The following is a 17,157-nucleotide window of genomic DNA, read 5'->3' as shown; positions in this document are numbered from 1 at the left end:
CAATGTTCCTGCCTGACCCACATTCCCATACAGAAGATGCCTCACAAACATACTTCCTTGACAGAATCAGATAGGAATCAGTTTCTTTATCTAAGCTAAGGAGGAAGTGAACGATAGGGAGGTGATCGGCCACTGGCCTCTGCAACCCTGGTATTCAGGTTTACCTCATCTAGGATTTCACTGGAAACAGTCCTCTTCATACTGCAGTGGTGCAGTATAATTTTGTAATCTTGCAATAAGTCAGTAGCCTTCAATAATATTCACATCAGAGTGAATAAAATAAAGGAATTTACTTACTTTGAATGTGACATAATTTTTGGTGGTTGTATCCAAGATGGTGCCAACAATAATAATAATAATGATAATAATAATAATAATAACAATAATAAAACCCTTTTCTACCATGCATAATCTTTAGCCCAAACTAGAGGATAAAGTGGTAGAAAATGGATGGATGGATGGATGGAAGAATGGATAATCTGCATTTAAAATAATAATAATAATAATAATAATAATAATAATAATAATCTGCATTTAAAATAATAAAAAAAGGGTAATTAATAGGTGCAGTTAGACTCCATATTGTATTCTTCCATAGTCTCTGTTTGGCTGAGTTGTACGAGTGTGTGTCCTAGGCTGCAAGGCTAGGCTGTGCTGATGCAAAACATGAGTAACAAAACTTGATCTTCCTGTTCCTGTAGTTTATCATTAACAGCAGATTCTCTCTCTCTCTCTCTCTCTCGCTCTCTCTCTCTCTCTCTCTCTCTCTCCCCCTCTCTCTCTCATATATTAACACACCTCACAATTGTTGTACAGCAGTAAGTGAGTGTCTCTCTGTGAAGACCAGCATATATTACGGTAATTACTAGTGCTATACTACTACTACTACTATTCTAATAATTCTGATTATTACTACAACTGTAACTGTAATATTATTAATATTATTAATATTATGATAATTGTGTCTTGTTGCTGTTCTTCCCAGTGGAGGAGGTGTCAGCTCAACAGTCTGCATTTTGAAAGCTGATTCATTTACAAGACTAATGTATTCTGTTAGTCTGTGCTACCTGCTTGTGTGGCAACTACGATATCTACTGGACTAATGATGGGGTTTACTGTCAAATCAGCTGACTCTTAAATAAGAGTGATGATAGCTTTTAATGTTGGACTTTATGGTCTTTTAGGCCTTCAGGGTCACACAATCGTTAATGATTTTAATCAGGACCAACTGCTTACCAGATTGTTGTTTCGTTGTTGCTAATGAGCATGTTGACAAACAAGTCCGGTGACTTCCTTAACAGAATATTTTTTTTAAATAAATGGCACGTTTCCATTTATTTTCACTTCCATGTCTAGCTGCCTAAACGAAATGTTTATACTAGGTGTACATGTAAAGACTTGTGGGCTGGATGTCCGTACACACATCAAATTAACAGGTTAACAGGTGTAAATGGGGCCATGCTGTCTACAGGTGATCGTGCAAGGAAACAGGTGTACTGTCTCTCATCTCTGCTGTCACAACGCTTAACTTTTAAATGGCCATCTGATCAAATTGTTCATATGAGACACACAAGTGTTGCAAAAATGTTTTCCATGTGTACAAATGATCCCCCAATACCCCCCTGGAATCATTTCCCTGAGCCCACTTCTCAGTGTTCTGTTTTTCTCTGTTGTTTTCTCTTTCAGACATTGTTTCAGATGATGGACAATTCTCAGACTCTATGAGGTTAAATCACCATTATTTGCTCAGGGATGCAACAGTACCTTACTTAATCTAATCTACAACCCAGTCTATGGTTGTTTTAAATGACAACCAGAAAATACAGTTAAATACAGTTTTTAGCTAAGATGTTCACGCTTTGACAACATTGGTACAATTCGCAGGGCCATGAGACTTTTTTGCATTTAGTTGCGGACTTTAGCATCATGAATGTATCACAATGTCTGCTAGTGCTTCAAGACTGGCTCCTCTCTTATCAACCCATGATATCAAACTTGCTTGCACTCAGTGCTCTGTCAAGGAGAAGGAAGTGACTTATACAATAAAATCAGTCCAGCACCGGTGTGCATGCGATATTTTGCTCTGCAAAGCCAAAGGTAGAAGCAAATGGAGACCTGTTTCCAGACGGCCCACATATCCAAACCCAAGTCAATATTTTTTATGTTACTACTTTGTAGAGGATTATGGTTGCACAGCCCACCAACAGTGCACCTTTGCCAGAAGTGAGGAGGAAGCTGTAGTCTGGACCTTTGAAAAAAATCACAGATTAGACCATACGCTTTTTTGTAGTCTGGTAGCTCAGTCAAAAACAACATCTGATGAGCCTAATGACTCTAAACCTCCTGGTGACCTTTTGTTACAACTAGATCTGGAGACTGTCTGTGACCTATGCTCTGTCGAGGACAACGAAATAACATACTCTGTTAAGTCACTGTATCATGAGTGCAGTAGCAATCTGCTTTTAGCAAAAGCTAAAACCTCTGACCAATGGAGGCCTGTGTCTGAGCGGCCTACACAAGGGATATTTGGTCGATATGTCCTTTACAAAGTGTGTAACTTCTTTGTTGAAGGCTCTGGGTGTACACTGCATGGAAACGAATGCACGTATGCCAGAAGCAATGAGGAGGCCACTGTATGGAATTACATAAGAGACAACAAAATGGATTGTGACGAGTTAATTAGACTTGTAAATGAAGCCAAGAGTCTTTCATCCACCCCACAAAGTGAAGCTGAATACCTACTACAGCAGTTCTCAGGTAGATTTGTTGAGATCTGTAAAGACTGCTTTCACCGTCGTCCGCAAAAATTATCAACCAAAAGGTGGAGTGCTACTTGCACAGCAGATGAAGCACACAACTGGGACCCAGTCTTAGTTTATCACCATTCAGGGAATATCTACAGCCAGATACGGCCTCTCCCTAATGACTATCAGTTTAAATACTGCAGTCATGTGACTCCCGGAAAGCCCTGCAGGCATGAGGTGGGTCACTGCAAGTCTGCCCAGAGTGAGGTGGAGATGGCAGTTTGGAAGGCAGAGCATGACGGGTTTTTAGTTCGGCCTCATCTACTTGAGTTGACCCAGCCAGAACAGACAGAACTCAGACAGGTCACCATGTACTGCAAAATCTGCCGCCTGGTCCTGTCCACCCCAGAGAGCTTCTACAAGCACTGCTCTTCTCTGGAACATGCACGGTTGCTCTCTGAGGACACCACCACCAAGTGGAGAAGACGACCGCCTCCACACAACCGGCGAGCGGAGTTTTGGCTGTGTGAGAGGTAAACTCTTGCTAACAGTGCTTTTCTTCCACAGCTGACAGTTGTCTTGTGACTGACAATAACCAAGCAGGAAGCAAATTCTTGTCACTCCAATATGGTTTTCAAATGTTTTTGTTTCTGTCCGTTCAGACTAGCATCCTAACTCATGGCAGCATTTTCAAAGTTCCCAGTTATGGTGGCTCCCATCATTTCTGGTGTCGACTGATCCTGAGTCCCCTAGTGCTTCATTTATAAGCAGGTTTATGCTCCCCTCTGCTGGACAACACTGAAATATGATACTCTCGAGGACTGCATTTAATTGATTACTAAATAAGTCGGCAACTTTTTGATAACCGTTTTATTGTTTGAGTATTTTTTAATAATTAAAACAATCTCACTGATTTTTCAGCTTCTTAAAATGGACTATTTTATGTTTTCTTTTCTACATTTAACAACAAAAATGAATGATTTTGGTACGTGGACCAAACAAGAACTTGAGAACATCATCATTTTGAGGTTTGGTAAACAGTGATCAACATTTTCTGACATTTTATAGAAACAATTCATTGATTAATCAAGAAAATAATCGACAGATTATTATTAGTTGCAGCCCGGCACTTTCTATGTTGTGATTTGTTTTGTATGTAGCACTGTCATTTCATAGTGGAGATTATGGAGACCATTATGCATACCACTTTGTTCCATTCAATTTAAATTGAGTAAAAGCTCCAGTGTGTTTTGTATAGACACTGTATTTCACATACAACATCCAAAATACAACATACCTCATACAAGATCAACATATACAACCTTGCACTTGCTACACTATTTGCCTCACAGTTCCTGTACTAGCAGTTTGATTAATTCACTTTTGTGCTGTTGATTTTGTCATTCTCTCCGTAGACCACAAGCTTGTCGGTTTGGTATTGGTTGTCAAAAAGCGCATTCTGTGGAAGAACTGCAGGAGTGGATGATGCGTGCTCCAGAGGAGAAAGATATCAAGCTCAACACTGAAGACCAGAGTCCCATGTCCTATAATGAAAAGCTCTTAGAGGAATACAGGAACAGCAGCAATGAAGTGTACATTGTAAGTATGAGGCTCTGTAGAACCTGATAATGTAATAAATCCCAGATAATGTAATAACCCCGATAATGTAATAAAAACTTTCACTTTAATCCATTGAAAATGTAATAAAACCTGATAATGTAATAACTTCCCGATAATGTAATGGTTTTTGTTGTTGCTGTAATCGTTCTCTAATTCTGAATTTTAAAATGTCAGTGATAAAGTCAAGGACCTGGGTACAATGCCTTTATGTCGTTCATCCAAAACATTGGAATACAATTCAACAACTAAATGAATTAAATGCTGTGCTTTCATTTCATAAACTACAATAATGACTTCAAATGTTTCATTAACTACTTACACTGGACAGTGAATAAATCAAGCAGGTTGTAAAACACCAACAACTGATTTTAACTGTCGACTAATTGATTTTAATTTTAATCAATCAATTATTAAGATCTTTACCATTCTCCATTATAATCCACCACTTAAAATGTTGAACAGATGTCTGAAGAAGTTGACGATGTCATCATCTCCTGTGATGAAGATTTAACTGTGGCATGTGAACAGAGCAATGCAACACTGAAATGGCACTTTCAGGTTGAAACAGAGGTGAGATTTCCCATCAGGATTCTTCTTTCTTAAAGTATAAACAGCCCCCTTTCACAAATGTTTAAATACTGTTGTTTTGTTGATGTGCTTTGTTACATGCAGTATTTATTACACTTCTTTCTGTCCCCTTGAGAGTGATCCCTTGCTTGTGATTCCGTTTTTTTCTTTCATGGTTTGTGGGGTTTAAAACAGATGTGTCACCTTGTTAGACCATGTTAGATACATTGCGATTTGTGAATATCAAACAAAACAATCAGATGAACACCAAAAGGCCACAACTTCAAAACCAGTAGCTCGGTTTTAAGTGGGTTGATGCTGATTGGTGTACTTTTGATATTGTCAAACCCTGATGTCATGGAACATTATTCAAATGATAAAATAAATGTTAAATGTCATCACTGGCCAATCAGAATGAACCCTTTCAAAACAGTTTATGGATATGCACCAATCAGACAGTTAAACAGTGTATGTAAATGAGCTGGGGATAGTGAGTAAAAAATACCATACACCCAGGCAACAGAACACAACATTATTCCAGCTACACTGTGTTGTATCGTGAAATGTGTTTTTCTTTTATCATTACATTCTACACAGAGACAACTTGTGCATGTGGCACTGCTGAAACAAGAACCAGGAGCCTTGTTTACCCTTGGTGACATCAGTTCTGAAGCCTGCGTCTACTCCTCAGGCAAATGCTTTTTCAGTGGAGACATTATGTACGACATCACCGTGTCTTTCTCATCCATTAATCCAGGCTTTTATGAACAGTGGCTTGTGCTAGATTTTGATATGAGACCAGTACTTTTGAAGAAACTCCGAATAAGATTGGGCCAGCCGGTACTGGATGACAGTGAACAAACAACTGTGAACCATGAAGCCATCACTCAAAGTGTTGAGCGCTGGCATCGTGGGAACAGGGTTTTTATCCCATGTTCATCCAGGACAGAGGAAAAAGAGGAGCTGTTAAAGCAGTACAAGCCACCACAAATGAACTTTGCATACAAATACTCGCACAACAACTCAACACCTCTGACCAAGGAGAACTACAAAGACAGAATGCACCAGTTCCTTTACAATGAGGAACATGCGGAGGACCAGGTTCTCTCAAGGTGAAGCATTTATTTGTACCATTTTAATAAGGTTTGGAATTTGCACATATAAAACACTGGGTAAATATTATTATTTGTTTCATTTTTGTTAGGCTTAATGTTTGTGGAGAGATCACAACACTGGAAACACTGAGCACTACACAATTTGGCATGAAGGAAGCTCCTCCAGGAGAGCTATTCTGTGTTTTCTCAGTTCCTTGTAATCTGACACAAGACACCCCAGAGGGACTGGTACTCAGACGAAGCATCCAGTCTGGCCTGATAGCCCCACTGACTGCAAGTGGTCAAAACAAGGTTTATGAGGCCATCTTTCTACGTGACCAAACAACAGAGAACAAACTAAATTTACAACTGTCTAAAAAATGCTGCGCCGATCTAGCACTCAAAAGCAATGAAGCGTATCAAATGGAAGTGCAATTTCAGTTGGACCGCCACCACTTCTGTACTATGCACAAGGCTATAGACCTCCTTCCTGATACAAACAGAGTGTTACCAGACTTAAAGAGCTGTGCAGTTCCTGTGAACAACATCCAGTTTGAGAACCTCAACGCAAAGCAGCAATCAGCAATTGACTTCATCACAGGAAATTCAAATGTCCAAAACTTTGTGGCACCACTTCTAGTTTATGGACCATTTGGAACTGGGAAAACATTCACACTTGCTACTGCAGCCAGAGAGCTTTCCAAGCGGCCTCACAACAAAGTGCTAATTTGCACCCACACCAACAGGTAATTTGCAGCACTTTTGACCTGTCTTTCAAATGAATGGGTTTATTGATTTATCTGTATATAAATAATTGTTTGCTTGAGACGTTTTAAATACCATAAAAACAATCTGCATTCCTATTACAGTACATCTTTGTTTCGTTACAGTTCTGCAGATCTGTACATCAGAGATCACCTCCATCCATTCATTGATGAGAAAAATGATTGGATCAAGCCAATTCGAATAAAAGCAAACAAAAATATGAAGGCCACAGACAAGATTACTTTGAAATACTGTTTGCTCTCAGAAGATGGAAAGTCTTTTCTACCACCTACAAAAGCTGCCCTTGATAGGCACAAAATAGTCATAACCACCACCTCAATGGCAAAACGTTTTCATGACCTGAAGCTCTCAGAGGGATATTTTACCCATATTTTTATTGATGAAGCCTCTCAAATGCTGGAGTGTGAAGCCTTGATTGCCCTCGGTCTTGCTGGGCCAAACACTAGAGTCGTTTTAGCTGGTGATCACATGCAAATGACGCCCAAGCTTTTCTCAGTGGATGACCATCACCGTTCAAATCATACACTGCTTTACCGCTTGTTCCACTATTATCAAGGCCAAAAGTGTGATGCTGCTCAGAAAAGTAGAATCATTTTCAATGAGAACTATCGCTCAACCAAAGAAATAGTGGAGTTTGTATCCAACCATTTCTATGTTGGCAAAAATGATGTTATCAAAGCTACTGGAAATGTTCCAGCCCCTGCAGATGGCCATGCTCTAAGGTTTCACCATGTAAGGGGAGAGTGTCTCTTGGACACTGCATCCATGACGTGGTACAACATCGAAGAGGTTGTCAAAGTGACTGAAGCAGTGATAGACATTTTCAAACACTGGCCATCAACCTGGGGATACAAGGAACAAAGTTCAATCTGCGTTGTATCAGAGGGGATCCAGGTAAATTGCACATTTTGTTTCAACTCCACTGTCTTGATCAGGCTTGTAATTGTTTAATTATCTAAATCTTTTTTAATTTTTATTTATAGGTCCGGAAAATTAGGAAAGCACTATCAGAAAGGGGCCTCGGCAGAGTCCATGTTGAGAATCTAGCAAACGTGCAAGGTGAATGTCATTTAGACTCATGAACTTCCTTTATTTTATGTTAAATGATAATTTTGTCATTTTCTAATGTTAATAATACCTTCAAATTTGTCTTTATTGTTCAACAGGAAAACAGTTCAGGGCAATCGTAATGACAGCTGTGCAAACACGTGACAGTCTACAAACATCTCACCTGCCTGGTCTTGAGCTGTTCAATGATGCTCATGTGTTAAACACTGCCATGACTAGGGCTCAATCCCAGGTAGTTGTGGTTGGGGATGCTGCTGCCCTCTGTTGCTTTGGCAAATGCTCTGCAGTTTGGAGGAGCTACTTACACCATTGCATTGACAAAAAGAGTGTCACACCACAGCATTTCACAAAGGATTTCTTTGAAGAAGATGTAAAGGAAACTGTAAGGTTTCAAAGGTGTGAACCCGAGGAAGAGAGCAATACTTTCAGTGATGCAATTCTTCAAGAGTTGAAAGATGAGTATGAACAGCTGGCAACACAGTATAGTTCTGAAGATGACAGTCTGGATTTTGAAGACTTCAATCACTATGATTCAAGATCAACAAACATCAAAATTCACACTGACCAATCAGAGTTATTTGAAAAACCAATGGGGATGTACGAGCAAGAAAGGTCACATAACAGATACTTTGGCAAACAACCGGATTACCCCACCAGTACAAGCACCAGAGAATGGGAAAACGAGAAACCTGAAGCACCCCTCGTGTGCCTGTTTGAAGATGTGGATCACTTCAAACAACCGTTGTCTGATGACAAACATATCAAAAGGATGATGATTCCTATTTCAAGATCCCATCCCAAAATACGCATACTGATCAGCAAGAGAACACGTAACCTCCTTCCTCTGTGGAAGAAAATACATAGATATTGGAAGATCGTAGGGTATGAACGTTTTGATGAAAAACTGAGACAGAACAATGTATTTATGGTGCAGGTGATTAAAAGGAGAGAAGATTGTACATTTCCATTGGGAAACATTGTCGAAATCCTTCCAGTTGGAAGCTCATTGGAAGCCGGACTAACAATTTTGAATGCAGAATTTACAGTTGCATCTAAACCTAAATCATATGAGGTCTTCTCAAGGATAGATGAAGAAGAGGCACTTAGAGTGAACATGACTGAGGTAACAACATTCACTGTCGATAAAGAAACAGCACAACTCTTGGATGATGCCATCAGTGTCAGGGACACTGGAGACCAATTTGAGTTGGGAGTCCACATTTCAGATGTTGCAAGCTATGTGAGACCAGGTGGTAAAATAGATCAGGATGCAAAACATCAAGGGGCTACATATTACCACAAAAATGAGTATGAGGCCATTCATATGATTCACAAAGATCTGTGCACTGACTACTTCAGTCTTCAGCAAGATAAAGACCGCAGAGTGGTTTCACTGATTTTCAAAATGGACAAGAAAACAAATGAGATCACTGAAGGACCAAAACTCCAGTTGTCACAAATCAACTCTAATAAAAAGCTGTCTTATGAAGATGCAGAGAAAATGATCAACGAAAATTATGGAAGAAGGCCTAATTTTGACACGACACGAGTAGAAGACTGTGTTAAAGTAGCTTATTGTTTTGCAAAAGCTCAAAGAAAGACCAGACTTGTGGATTGGGCTTATTGTGAACCTAAGAAAAATAGATTGCCTGGAAATCGCAAAGCACATCTGATGATTGAAGAGCTGAATGTGTTATTCAACACAAAAGCATCTGAAATATTGATTAGAAGAAAAACAACGAGCGATTGCACACCCCTTCGCTGTCAAGATGGACCAAGTTCTGAAAAGATTACAGAATTCAAGAATACATGGAATGAAGTCATACCTCTGTCTTTTCATGTGCGGCATAGAGTTGAACATGATACTCAAGCCTCCAAATTTGAGAACTTCTGCATACTCACACAAGTGTGGACAGATATCCAGTCAGCTGCCAGAGCAAATGATATCGACAAAATGGTGGACCTGGTTGCCGCAGACGATATGCACCCACTCCTCCAACCAGTTCTTGATGAGTTCAGGAGATGCTGTAATAAGGCTTATTTCATCTGCTCCAACCCCTCTGTTAAGGCAGATATTTTGCATTATTCTCTGAATGTACCGTCTTACACACAAGCATCAGCACCGATTCGGCGGTACACGGACATTGTCTTACAGAGACTTTTGCACAGTGTCATTAGAGATGGGGATCCACAATACACTCGAGCAGAGAGCACAACTTTGTGTGATCAAATGAATGACAAGCTCATAAAAGTCAAAGCGTATGATCAGAAGGCAGAGCAGCTCAAATATGCAGTGAGCATAACCAAACAAAGTGTTTTGAAGACAGCAGTTGTTGTTAGTGCAGATCCCAACACAGATAGTTTTGCAGTGTCATTCCCTTGCAACAAGGACATCTTCCCAGACTGTTTATTCATCATGTACAAAGATTTGCAATTGGACGACCAACCGTTTTTCAATGAAACACATCCCTCCATCATTCTGAAATGGAAAAGGCGGATCTATACTGCAGACGCCATGCAAACTCAGCAAGACTTTCAAATGCTGCCAAACTGTGGTCCTTGTGTTGAGCTTCCACTTTCAGTATGGAAAGCCACTGTTGAAGCAATTGATGAAGAAAACTGGGATCATGCAATGTCTCTCATAACAAATGCTAATGCCAAGCAACTGTCACAGTCATCAGGTGAGACTGACACATGTACCTCTAAGGACGGCAAAGATGACAACAAGCATTACGTTCACTTCAACCTCCATTTGCAGCCAAGGGACACATTTCAGATCCAAATGACATCAGAAATCAAAAGAGGTTACCAAATGCCTACTGTTCAGTTGGTGCACATTAAACCAAATTTTGAGATTTGTGTGGACCATGTCCACAACCCAGTGAAATGCTTCTATAGATCTGCAGATAGTCCTGCAAAGCTTGAGTATGTTGACACAGATAAATATATAGACATCTGGAAACCACTGTGTGAGATGGAATCTGCCACCACTGCAGTGGGTGAAAGTGACAGCATTGTCATTGAGAACCTTGTGGTAAACTTCAGGCAAGAGCAGGGGGGCAGACTCACAGGAAGCTTTGTCTTACCTCAGGAATGGATCGATGAATGGGCCATTGAATGCAACCTTTCAAAGTGCTTATTGTGCATAAGAAAAAGAGGGCTGCCAGCCTCAACTTTGGAACATTACTCAGTAATGGATCCCAGAGAGTTCACATGGGTAGCCCATTGTGTCACCAGCAAAGTAGAGAAGCAGATAAACTTTACTAAAGAACAACATAAAGTTGAATTCTATGCCAATCACCAGCCAATGGAAACTCCAAAGTGTGTCCATGAGAAAAACACAGCTTTCACTGTTGAAATCATCCCTAAGCTTCTTCCTGACAGGTAAGTTCAACTTAAGTTCATTATGATATTACCAGTGTACGACCATCATACTTCTCATCTCACATTGCAATTTATTGCATTTATGTGTGTGTGTGTGTGTGTGTTTTGTAGTCGGACAGAAAATGCCGTGGTCACCATTCCATCTGCATGCGATCTTGTCAAGAGAATAGCACTTGGACAAGCACTTGGACATCTGATTCCAAAAGACTGTAAACAAAGAATACATATTATATATGTCTTTAGATTTATTTAACGATAAAGAAAAGCATTTTAAAATGCTCAATAATTTATTTTCTCATTTTGTCTTGTAAAGCAAAGCGGCACATCATAAGGGAACAACTACCAAATGGATTTCCAGACCTTAACAATTGCCAGTATGTTGCTGTGGATAAAGCTCTAAATAATGTCTTCACACTGATTCAGGGACCACCTGGTAAGACCTGTAACATGTTATCACTCTGGTGCTTCATATTTTCTGCAAAGGCTCAAAACATATTTGGTATATTGTCTTTCAGGAACTGGCAAGTCAATAGTGGGTGTGTACTTATTGTACTGTTTTTGGAAGCTGAACATTCTCAACCCAAGGAAATTTGACGATGAGAACAAGAAACAAGTTATTCTCTACTGTGGTCCATCCAACAAGTCTGTTGATGTTGTTGCAGGCAAGTTTTGCTCTACTGAATTGTTAACGTAATTACCCTGCACACTGGTGTGGGGTAGTATTTTGTCCCTGTGTGTGTATATCTACAGATTATCAACATTTGGAGCTGCTCATTCAATTCAGTCAAGATCCACAAAATATAGTTCTTAAACTACATTTTCTTTAATTATAATTTTAGGCTAAATTATGTTGATCGGGAAACTAAAAAAAACAACAACAATTATGCCAGGCATAGTTTATTAACTGGACTTTTGGATTACAGACATAACCTTAAATCCTTGATTTATGTGTTAAATGGTAAGTAATCGGTGGTTGAATTAATTGTGAGGGTTGTGTTGAGGGGTATAAACCTAAGTCCATGACATGGCTAATGCCACACAAACGAAAATCGTAATATCAGGCTGACGGAGAGACAGAGACAAACTGATTGGTAAAGTGAAGTTTAAATACAACTGAAGGCAAATAAAAACAAACTCATCTAGATTTCATTCAGATTGATTTTCAAAAGTCTGAACAGCATTAAAACTTCAATTCAAACCACATTTGGATGTGGATTGAGATGTGGTGGATGGATGCAGTGGGTATGTCTACGTTGTTATCAAAGCAACCCACGCAGATAATTTATATCTATATACACAAATCTGACATGATCAATTGCAATTAACTGTCTGGAAAAACCCATTTTTTGTCATTATGCACATTTACTCTATGTCAATGAGGATCATTATAAAATTGCATTGTAAAATAGTTAGCATTGCCTAACTGTGGTTTCTTTTACTGCTGTAACACAGAGTACCTGATGAAGTATGAGAACAGCTTTAAGTTCCTCAGTGAGGATGAAGAAGAGTACCAAATGAAGTCCCTCAGAGTGTACAGCCAACAAATGGAGATGCTTGATTACCCCTATCCAGAAGGTAACCTTCAGTTTTCTCAAAGGACACGACGCCAAGAAAAGTCAAATCCAAAGATCAGGTATTGTAATCCCGCAAGTTGTTGACACTTTTCATTGTCCCACTTTTTGATTAACTAACACATCGACATACTTTTATGTGGTTTTAGGAGCATCGTTCTGCATCACCGCATGCGAGAAGAACAAAATCCTTATTCAAGTCAAATCAAAAGTTTTGACCAGCGTATAGACGATAAGGAAGATCTGACAGCTCAGGAGGTGAAAGAGTAAGTGTAGAAGGATTATTTGTTGTCATGCTTTTGAACTGAAGGAGAATGATAAAAAATAACCTTTTAGCTGAAGGCCTATTGGATTCCAAAATACAATAGAGTTACAGCAATAACACAAAGAAATTGGCATTTTTTTGTTAAATGTATTTATTTATTTTTATTTTCCCTCTATTTTACCAGTGCTGAACTGGCTGTATGCTGTACCTTACAAGGCATATGATATATGTACATTATCTTGTGAAAGTTTAGGTTTGTTAGATTTGAGGAGCAATGGACAGTGCAGAAAATATTAAGAATAGTTTTATGTCACAAAAATATTACTGCCAGCAGCGTTTATGCTTCCGCTCTTCATCCACTTGCATGTAAGTCCTCTGTATCTCTATGTCCCAGGTTGTATCAAACCTCTTTCACACTGAAATCAGCAGGTATACCCAGGATGATTTTTTTAAACATATAGGCGAAGCCAAGGTGACCAACATCATTCCCATTGCCAGTGGTTGGTCTTGTGGTGTTTTATTTTCACAGACACTAAGTCAAAAGAAAACAACTCTATAGTCCTTGGTTATAATGTTACAGTGGTTACTATTTTGTATCTATCACTTTGGTATCTCCTTAAAGCGATTGTTCAGATGATGTATTACAGTCCCAGTGCACCCCTGGCAGGACTCTTTCAAGCAGCAAGATATTGTATCTAAAATAAACCATAAAGAGTAAATAATCACAAGATCAGTAATGTGTTTATCAGCTGCTCGCTCACCCTCAGTATTTACCCTCACAGTTAAATGTTTGTCATGACAAAGACGAAGATGTCAGAAAGCAAACATTACTAATTTAAATAGATAGTAGAGAACTGGGTACTACTACTATTTCTTGGTCATGTCCCAAAAACACATACACTAATGACAAATTTGTATTTCAGTTAGAATCTGCTGAACTAGGTTGTAATAAGGTGTTTTCTTTTCTTTTCCAGATACAAAAAACTTCTCAGAGATGCCCGCACACATGAGCTTGAAAGGCATGACATCATATTGTGCACATGCACACAGTCTTCTGCCCCAAGCTTGACTAAGACTGTCAATGCACGTCAGATCCTCATTGATGAATGTGCGATGGCCACTGAGCCGCAGGCCCTAATTCCACTAGTCAGCAACAAACCAGAAAAGGTCTGCTTTTTATTTCATGATCAATGGCTTGCTTGTGATGTCCATCAGTGCAGTCCTTAATGTGTTTGTAGACTGATAAATGTTGCTTCTTTGTGCTATAATTCATGAAAATAGTCTTCAAAACAATTATCTTATCAATAAAAGACAAATGTGAATAAGTGCTATTGAAACAGATCCAGCTAATCTCACTCTCAGCTGTGTCTTCTTGACTTTCTTTCGTGGTTACCCATTTGTTAAAATTGTTAAGCTATATTGTAATGGAATTTGGGCCACAAACAGTAACAGTGTCCCTCATACATTTATTCCCAACCCGTCTCTGCCTCTTTTTAAAAAAAAAAAAAAAAAACATTGTTTATTGATTTTTGTTACATATAAGACATCAAAAACAACCCCCCCACACACACACCACAATCTTAGCAAAAGGTTCAAGTCAAGATAAAGCATACATAATAGCTCATAAGAAATATACACAGTATACACCATATACATGTATACACTGACCCATACATATAGCTCAGGAGGTGCCTCCCGGACCACACAGGCGAGTGGACATATCATATCCACCCACATACACGGTATCCCTGCCTCTTTTTACAAAATGATTGAATCAATGAGTTACGCTTAGGGCTTGGAACAAATGTTGCATCATTAAAAGTGTTAAGGTCCTTTGATTTCAGTCCCTGTAATAATTCAATGTTATGCCCCTTATACAATATCTCTTTCAGATTGTTTTGATCGGTGACCACAAACAGTTACGCCCAATTGTGAAGAATTTTCATGCAAGACAGCTGGGGATGTCCAAGTCCTTGTTTGAGCGTTACTACACAATCCAAGAGAAACGGACGGTGATGCTGGACATCCAGTACAGAATGGTGAGAACTTGAAATATATGAATATATAGGAGTGAAGTATGTTATATGTTTTATACTGTATATTGTATGAAGGCCTATATGGAGTATGTACAGACTTTGGTTATATTGTGTTACAAAATGTGTGTTTTTAATTAAAATTGTAATTCATTAACTGTATACATTGATAGCACGTGGATATATGCAAGTTCCCATCAGAAGAATATTATGGGGGCAAACTGAAAACCGGGGTGAAACAGCCCAGCAGTGTTCTGCGTGTTGATAAGAAAGCAATGCCGATTGTTTTTGGGGATGTCAGAGGAGAGACCGTCAGTCTGTTCGTCTGCACAAGCAAGGGCAATGAGAGGTCGAAAGCAAACCTGGAAGAGAGAGAGAAAGTGGTACTGTATTGGCTTCCTTCATTTTAAACAGTAATATTGAAATGTTAGTACAGTATATGGGATTAAGCTCATGATAGTCATTGAATTTACGTAATTCATTCACATTATTTTCTTATTGCTTTCAATCATATGATTTCTTTTTGTCCTTTCACAGATTAGCATTGCAGAGAAGCTGGTGACGGAGGCCAAAATCAAGCAGCGAAGTATTGCAATTCTGTCACCCTACAATGCACAAGTATCACAAATAAAAGATGAGCTGAGCAGGAGGGAGCACATGAAGGGAATTACTGTTACAACATTCACAAAGAGCCAAGGTAAAGCATCTTTCTTTTCGCAAACACTGACACCACAGCCAGTGGACCTATACAGGAACCTACTGTTCAATACTTTTGCAAGCCTTCAGCACCCCGTCTTTTCTATGGACAGATAGACTTATTAAAAAGTTGTATATCAGGACTCATCGTGTGACATGTACCATTTTGTCTCACAGGAAGTGAATGGCGTTACGTCATCCTATCAACAGTGTGCTCTCTGTCAAGTGAAGAGATAAAGAGCAGACCACGTGACGACAGAACTTGGCTGTCCAAACATGTGGGCTTTGTGGGTGATGCCAACCAGATAAATGTGGGTATCACCAGGGCCAAGGAAGGACTGTGTATCATTGGTGAGATAATCTGTTTTCTTTGCCTAGATTTAATGCTCAGTGCTGCTACACTGTGTACCTTAATAACCCCAATGTTTTTGTCCTCTAGGGAACCTGGAGATGCTGATGTGCAATAAAGCTTGGAAAAACCTCCTGGAACACTACAAATCTCACAGTGCAGTGACAGACGCAGATAACATTTCAGTTCGTTGTGCTAAATAGCTGACTTGATTTCTAAAAGCAGCACGTCCGTGCCCAGAGGTGACCTAATGTTTTCAGGAGTGACCTGAAAGCAACATGACACTTTATGTATTTGTTTATCTTTTAAGATTTTTTTTAATATCATAAAATGTTTGCAGTTTCTTTTTATGTTTTATATCTTTGCCTTTTGGATTTTTTTTTACATTGTACCTGCATATTATTGTATTTACATACACCATTTGTTCTCTTTGACAAATCTTTAAAATTTCTACAATTGTATACTATTTTGTTGAATCGTTTTAAGTTTTAGGTTCAAATAATCTAATTTTGTTTATTTGTATTTTTCACATTTGTTCCTACAATTTAAAATGTTCCTTTTACATCACATGTTTTCAATCCACAGCTTTAATCTTAGCTGAAGACAGTCAATGAAAGCCTTTAAAATGTATGTTTAGGTGTTGACATTGAATTACCACTGTATGAAATTTGCCAACAGTGGAGAATTGTTTGTGTTTTTTGACAAAGGAGAGGGGATGAGGCTGCTGTACTGTTCACCCAAAGATCCACACAGTGGGACACATTGACCACAGCAGTCATTTGCCATGACAAGAGAACCCCACACACTTTTTTGTATGCATGAGATTTTCATAATAGAATTCTGTAAAAAAACTATATATTTACAAATTGTTTTTTTTAATGTTGCCTTATACAAGTTGATTGGATATTAAATTAATTGTTTTAATAAAAAATGAACATATGTTTTGACCTGTCACAGCTACAACCATAGACCATTTCCTC

General features: G+C 38.9%; 1 protein-coding gene across 1 annotated transcript; it reads left to right on the top strand.

Annotated features, from left to right (window-relative positions):
- The first annotated feature begins 753 nt into the window (after window positions 1-753).
- Window positions 754-17,131, top strand: LOC131460410 (helicase with zinc finger domain 2-like). The gene is made up of 20 exons (XM_058630903.1): window positions 754-858; window positions 1,687-3,277; window positions 4,160-4,343; window positions 4,827-4,934; window positions 5,529-6,043; window positions 6,136-6,771; window positions 6,916-7,705; window positions 7,795-7,870; window positions 7,978-11,263; window positions 11,375-11,472; window positions 11,577-11,696; window positions 11,779-11,925; window positions 12,716-12,896; window positions 12,984-13,100; window positions 14,074-14,266; window positions 14,992-15,138; window positions 15,306-15,515; window positions 15,670-15,829; window positions 16,006-16,179; window positions 16,268-17,131. Exons 2-20 carry the CDS (start codon window positions 1,941-1,943, stop codon window positions 16,378-16,380), a joined length of 8,592 nt encoding a protein of 2,863 aa, XP_058486886.1. The 5' UTR covers window positions 754-858; window positions 1,687-1,940; the 3' UTR covers window positions 16,381-17,131.
- The last annotated feature ends 26 nt before the right edge of the window (window positions 17,132-17,157 follow it).

This window comes from Solea solea, chromosome 6 (genome assembly GCF_958295425.1).
Source record: "Solea solea chromosome 6, fSolSol10.1, whole genome shotgun sequence".
Classification (NCBI taxonomy): Eukaryota; Metazoa; Chordata; class Actinopteri; order Pleuronectiformes; family Soleidae; genus Solea; species Solea solea.
The sequence above is the reverse complement of the archived record's forward strand: the minus strand, read 5'-3'. Positions and strand labels throughout refer to the sequence as shown.

What these genes read in the sequence shown, in the direction of transcription:
- LOC131460410 (XM_058630903.1), top strand. Translation starts at nt 1,941, where the DNA reads ATGTCTGCTAGTGCTTCAAGACTGGCTCCTCTCTTATCAACCCATGAT. An exon ending in ATTTGCACCCACACCAACAG is followed by an intron (nt 6,772 to 6,915) that starts GTAATTTGCAGC and finishes GTTTCGTTACAG; the next exon opens with TTCTGCAGATCTGTACATCA. An exon ending in TGGACATCCAGTACAGAATG is followed by an intron (nt 15,139 to 15,305) that starts GTGAGAACTTGA and finishes ATACATTGATAG; the next exon opens with CACGTGGATATATGCAAGTT.